The 6218-nt window shown below is 63.0% G+C and overlaps 1 protein-coding gene across 1 annotated transcript; it reads left to right on the top strand.

Annotated features, from left to right (window-relative positions):
- Tnfrsf18 (TNF receptor superfamily member 18) lies at window positions 1–2351 on the top strand. Its single transcript, XM_026414892.2, has 5 exons — window positions 1–160; window positions 844–960; window positions 1433–1520; window positions 1662–1864; window positions 1936–2351. Exons 1-5 carry the CDS (start codon window positions 1–3, stop codon window positions 2055–2057), a joined length of 690 nt encoding a protein of 229 aa, XP_026270677.2. The 3' UTR covers window positions 2058–2351.
- Window positions 2352–6218: the final 3867 nt, after the last annotated feature.

The raw sequence follows: 6218 nt of genomic DNA, 5'->3' as shown, positions 1-6218 counted from the left end.
ATGGGCCTGCAGGCCTCCCTGTGCGGGGTGGTGCTGCTCTGCGCCCTGGGTCTGGGTCTGGGTCTGGGTCTGAGTCCCGCGCGAGGGCAGCACTGCGGCCCTGGCCGCTGGCTGCAAGGGACTGGGACCGATACGCGCTGCTGTGGCTCCTGTGCCCCGGGTAAGACGCAGCACGGGAGCGGGGGATGGACGGGCGCCTCCTCGCGTGCGCAGACCCAGCTGCTGGGCCAAGGAGGGATCTCGCAGGGCGGCTGAGGCTTCTAAGGTCAGGGAACAGGGCAGGGGCCTGAGGGAGCTGGAGACCCCCAGAGGGCCTGCGGTTCTGGGGAAGGAAGGCTTCCCGGTCTCCTGTCGGTTAGTGGAACCTTGGCCATCACCCAGGCCACTTCCTGCCCCTCTGCTGCCGCTGCCATAGTGGGTCGGGGGGAGTGCCTGGATGAGGACTGCAGGAAAGCACCCTTCCAGGCCTGGGGGTGGGGAGGGCAGCTCTGAAAGGGTCAGTGAAAGGGTCCTCTGGGGTTTGACCCCACTTTTTCCACATCTCTAAGGCTGTGGTGGACAGTGGACAGCCTCTGAAGCGTCCCTGGGGCCTGGAGGGGGTAGTGCAGGATGGGAAGGGGGAAGGGGGCTCTCAGGAAGTCCCAGGTGACTTCCTGTCCAGTCACACCCACCATCAGCCAGCCATGTGTGCTGAGGGGCTGGCCCTGGGCGGGAGGTGGAGATGGAGTTGGACAAAGCCCAGGCTCCTGGCCTGGAGCTGGCTGAGGGTGGAGGTCAGAAGAGAAGTGGGAGAAGGAGGAGACTCGGGCTGGCTGCTGAGAGGCTGGCTCACCCTCCACCCAGATGAGAAGAACTGTTCTGACTGTATATGTGTCAAGTCCGAATTCCACTGCGGGGACCCTGGATGCCAGACCTGTACCCACCACCCCTGCCCTCCAGGCCAGGAAGCAGTGCCTGAAGGTGAGTCCCTGGGAGGCCACTGCTGGCCGTGTGAGGCAGACCCAGAGCTCCGGGGAGTGTGGCGGGCAGGGTGCTGTCTGCTGGGGTGTGGGTGCATCCTCTGAGCACGTGGACCAGGATATCTTCCGCCTCCTGACTCTGCAGCTTTAGGGGAGCTCCTGCCCTCATATCCTGGGCCTGTGCTGCTCACACCCTCAGGACTGGCTCTGAGGGCCCGTGGGGGTGTCCAGGAGCTGTCTGGATTCCAGCCCCTCACTCTTAACTGACTCAGGGCCTGCTACCTGCCCTGTCCATCTGCACCAGCTCTGTAACTGGTACCCACGAGCACTGATTGTGCAGGACTCGGGTCCTCTGGGCATCAGAGACCTCTGGTGAATGGAAAACATGGGGTCAAACTCAGGGGACCCTGTCGCTGGCCTGTGTCCTCACCTACCCCAGGGCTTCTTGCAGTCTGTCAACTGTCTGTTCCTAGGGAATTTCAAGTTTGGCTTCAGATGTGTGGACTGCGCTGTGGGGACCTTCTCCAGTGGCCACGAGGGCCGCTGCAGACCTTGGACAGAGTGAGTGCTGAGTGAGGCCTTGGCCATGTAGCTCCAAGGGATCCTGTCCTGTCCCTCCCAGCGTGGCCACCCCTGAGGGCCCTGTGATCCCCTACATAGCCCAGAGCACCAAGGTTGACCATGTCTGTGTCTGTGTCCCAGCTGCGACCAGTTTGGTTTTCTCACCATGTTCCATGGGAACAAAACTCACAATGCTGTATGCATCCTGGGGTCTCTGCCTGCTGAGCCACCTGGCCAGCTGACCCTCCTCCTCTTGGCCCTGGCCACCTGCATCCTGGTCCTGACCACAGCCCAGCTCAGCCTGCACATCTGGCAGCTGAGGAGGAAGCACAGGTGGCCTCAAGGTCAGTTGGGGTCCTAGGGGAGGAGAGAGGGTGGAGGGCTCAGGCTGTCGCTGACCACGACCCCCCTACAGAGACCCCGCCACTTCTAGAGGTGCTCCCCCCACCCGCGGAGGATGCCTGCAGCTGCCAGTTCCCTGAGGAGGAGCGGGGGGAGCGGCTGGAGAAGGACGAGCTGGGCCATCCGTGGGTGTGAGGCTGACCATCCTCAGGAGAAGCTGCACCCCAAGCCAGACCCTCCCCAGGAGCTGGCCCAGGCTGACCCTGGGGAGCCAGGGCTCTGCTTTCCATCTGTTCGGGGCCCGGCCCTGCTCCCCTCAACGGTGGAAGTGGGTACAGGATGGTGACAGTGACAAGTTCCCTAGACTGTGCGGAAGGGTGGTGGCCATGGCTGGCCCTGTGGGAGAGATGGGCAGCCATGACTGCCCTCCTCCCTGGCCAGCCCTGCTGGGGTGGGGTCTGTGATCCCCCCACGGGTGTGCAGTGTCCAGCAGGGGACCTGGCTGCAGGTGGTCTTCAATAAACACTTGTTCAGTGACCTGAGTGGATGTGTAATGGGGAAGGGACAGAAGGGCAGGGAGCCCAGGGTTGGGGTCCTGGGCACTTTGTCCACCCACACCCGTGGTCCCTTTCCCAGGCTTCAAAGGCACAGCCAAGTCCCGTCCCAGAGCTCCCAGCTGCGGTGGGGGAGCCCAGTTCAGGACTCTTCCAGTCCTGGGCACAGGCCGTTGGCAGGGCCACAGAGCTCAGGGGGCTTCCTGGGGGAGAGGCTCCACACTGGACCTGCCTTCTTGGTGCTCAGCCAGACCACCTCTCCTTGCTCTTCTGGCCCACACTGAGCTGCCACGTGCTGGACCTGCGGTCTCTGGGCCACCACCCCTCTGAAAGTCAGTGGAGACTGGTTTCTGCACTGCCCACCACCTGACTTGCCTCACTGTGCCCCGGACCCAGGGACTCAGACTTGGTCACTTTCCACCCCGCACTTCTGATGGGGCGCTGGGCCTTCTCCTGTCCTGGGATCCCTCTCTCTAGGGCATGGCACTTGGTCCCACCCTGCAGAGCATGTTCACAGCCTCCTGGCAGCCCCAGCTGCAGCTGCTCCTGGAGAGATCTGATAGGGACGTCTTGGCAAGGCGGTCCAGGGAGTGGCAGACCAGTGGGGACCAGTCTTAGCAGCACCTTGGGGCATGTGCATACCTGGCCCTCAGCCCCCCACGCATTCCCCATCTCCATCTGCCCTCGGCCCCCTCAGCTCCCAGTGGCACTGGGCCGTGGGCCTAGCCCACAGCAGATAAGTGACCTGCAGTCTGGCCAGTCTGGCGTGTCAGGACCCCAGCACACAGGCTCCTGGGAAAGACTGAAGGCCAAAGCCTGCCTAGACTGGTGGGAGTGGATGACAGCAGGACCCAGAACATGAAAAGCCCAGGGACAGCTGGGGACGTGCTGGAGAGTGGACAGTGGTCATCTACCTCTGGTCACCCATGTATTAAGACACTGCATCAGCATTTTTCCAGCACCTTCTCTGTGCTCTGGGAGCTGCCAGGAGCCTACCCTCACCCCAGGGTGGGGGAGTGAGGCAGATCAGGCAACGTCAACTCTTGGGCCAACCAGGTCTGGCACAGCTGGAAGGGGCACTGGGGGGCTCTCTGGACCCCACCCTGGCTCCCCTCAGGACACCTCTGGGGGTGTCCCCAGAAAGCACCGAGGTCGGCCAAGGTTACACAGGGCTGACTCAGCTGGAAACCCCTGGGGGGCGGCCCCGTGGGGGCGACTGGGCCACACGTCAGTACGGGGGTGGGGGCGGAAGGCTGTCTGTGCAGAGCAGGTGGGGGATTCCGCTGCTGGCCCAGCCCCCTCCAGGCTCTCAGCCGGCGTCACTCCCTGTCCCCCTCAGCCCCTGCCTGGCCCGGGTCCACCTGCCTGAGATCCAGGTGTGGGGGCAGAGCCCAGGGCTGCCTGGAGGCGCCTGGAGACCCAGAGGGGCTGGGGTGGAGAGCAGGTGAGGCTTGCTGGTGGGGGGGGGACAGGCTTGCCCCCCACCCCAGGCCAACCCCTCCCACAGGAGGCTCTCCAGCTCTTCCGGAAAACCGCAGCTCCCCTGGCCTCAGCTCTCCCGGGCCGCCCCACAGTGGGTAGGTTTTGTTCAGCCTCAGATAAGGCCCCAGAGGCCATCTCTGTTCCCAGAAGTGCTTCCGGCCACAGTGGGTGCCTGCCAGCCCAGCTCCACCCACTTCCTCAAAGACACCCCCTTCACTGAGATCTGCTTCAGGCAGGGCAGGGCTCAAACTAAGGGAGAGATCCCTTCCAGTTGGGCAGAGTTAAGGTGAGGATGGGGTAGACACAACTGGCCCCCAGCCCAAGTCTCAGAACAACTGGAGGGGCCTTAGAGGGCAGGTGGGGCCTGGCAGCCCCAGAGGCTGGGATGTGCCCCCACGTGATCAGATGGGCACTGTCCCTGGACTGGGCCATCTTCCGGTCCCAGCCTCCCTACCAGGGGACGGCTCACTCGAGGGGCTGCCCTCAGCCAGCTGCTCACCCCCTTTTTGGTCAGGAAGACAGACATTCACCCATCACCTCATTTTTCCAGGAAGCTCCAAGATTGGGGTGCTTTCCAGAAATGGTGATTCAGGTCCAGGGCTGCTCTGGCCTCTGCCCCCATCCCACCAGATATTTCCAAGGGGAAGGGGGCTGAGGGGTGGGTGAGCAGACAGCCCCGGTAGACCTTGGTCTGGCTGACACCGGGTGCTCAGGAGCCCTGGCTGAGGCAGGGTCTGTCCTGGTCGGCCCCCGTGGGCTGCAGGGATGGGAGCCGGGTCAGGCCTGGGGGCCACTTGACTCCCTCTACTTTCTGCTGGTAGAGGACACGTCTTGAATTCCCTGCCCACCAGCAGGACCCCAGAATTTAGCCCTGGAAGAGAGAGGGAGGGAAAAGGAGTGGGCAGAGGAGAGAGGGAGAGGATGAGGGAGAAAGAGGGAGTGTGATAGGGAGGGTCACCTCTCCAGCTGCAGGTCTGTGAGGTCCCTGGACCCTGCTGGTTCTGCCTGAATTGAAGACCTCATACCTGCCAGACACCCAGGGCTCAGTGCTCCGCAGCCCACCTCTCCCCGGGACCCCTGGCAGTCCTGGACTAGAGGGCACCTCAAAGCCTGCATGTGGGCTGGGAGGAGCTGGGGAGGGCCCCGTGGGGCGGGATGTGGCTGTCATTCCTGTGGAACGAATGAGGAGCAGGGATTCTCAGGAAACATCCTTTATTGACATCTGGGCTCTCAGGGCTGCCAGATACAGTCCTGGCCTCTGGGAGCTCCATAGGGAACAGGGCCAAGCACTGCCATGGGCCCTTCTCAGAACAGGTCTCGTGCAGGCTCCTGTCCCCAAGGCAGCAGGGGAGCACCTCCCAAGGGCTCTGTCACCTCTGCTGACATCTTGAGGCCCCTGAACCTGAGGTCAATAGCCCCACTGTGGCAGGTGAGGAGTGCTGCAGTGTTCTGTGACAGTAGTGAGGCCACCATGGAACAGAACCCCAACTTGGGCTGGGCGCCAGAGTGGGCAAGAGGCCTATCAGGCACCAAGGCTCAGGGGTTTCAGTGACCAGAGCCGAGGGAGAGCAAGAGGTGACCCTAAGGTGACATGGCTGCAGCAGCCAGGAGCTATGGCCATGTGGCCTCAAAGGGTCTTGGCCCCTCCCTGGCCTTGGTGGACTCCAGAGTTGGGCCCTTCCCACAGGAACACTTGTGTGCTCTTGCCTAGCAGGCGGGACTCCAGGCTGTGGGCCACAGCAGCAGGGTGACTAGACTTGGGTTAGGGTTGGATAGAGCACCCAGGACAGGGCAGGCAGTGTGTATGGGAGCTGTGGCATGGGCTAACCACAGGTGTACCCCCAGGGTCTCCACGACCAGGGGCTCTGTGATGGGGGGGGGGTTTCACTTTACCTCTTTGAGCCCCTGTCCCTGTCTGTTCCTGGCTGCCTACTGCACCGGTCCCTAGGTATGCTGGCCAGAAACAGTGGCAGACAGCGCCCTCTAGTGGTGTCATGGAATTGCATCCCTGGATGGCAACAGCCCTGCCTGCAAGGGGTAGGGAGCCAGCACCCCAAGACAGGTTCTCTGGCCCCCTCAGATGCTTCCATCACTCCAATGCAGACAGAGAGAAAGCAGCCACTCTGCATTTGGGGTGGAGCTGGCTCCGCTGTTGGACAAGGGAAGGTCAGCAGTGGGGCAGCTCAGGAGGATTTGATGCCGGGCCATGACCACGTGGAGTTGGGGTAGCACCAGCAGAAGTGTGTGCCAGCTGGGGGCCTGCAGGACCCCTGGAGAGGGGAGCCTCCGACGCCGGTAAGGTAATGCCTTGGCCACTGGG

Source organism: Urocitellus parryii, chromosome 11 (assembly GCF_045843805.1).
Source record: "Urocitellus parryii isolate mUroPar1 chromosome 11, mUroPar1.hap1, whole genome shotgun sequence".
NCBI classification, from domain to species: Eukaryota; Metazoa; Chordata; class Mammalia; order Rodentia; family Sciuridae; genus Urocitellus; species Urocitellus parryii.
The sequence above is the reverse complement of the archived record's forward strand: the minus strand, read 5'-3'. Positions and strand labels throughout refer to the sequence as shown.

Coding starts and splice junctions, on each gene's coding strand:
- Tnfrsf18 (XM_026414892.2), top strand. CDS start 1: ATGGGCCTGCAGGCCTCCCTGTGCGGGGTGGTGCTGCTCTGCGCCCTG. Junction 161..843: donor CTGTGGCTCCTGTGCCCCGG/GTAAGACGCAGC, acceptor CCCTCCACCCAG/ATGAGAAGAACTGTTCTGAC. Junction 1,865..1,935: donor GAAGCACAGGTGGCCTCAAG/GTCAGTTGGGGT, acceptor ACCCCCCTACAG/AGACCCCGCCACTTCTAGAG.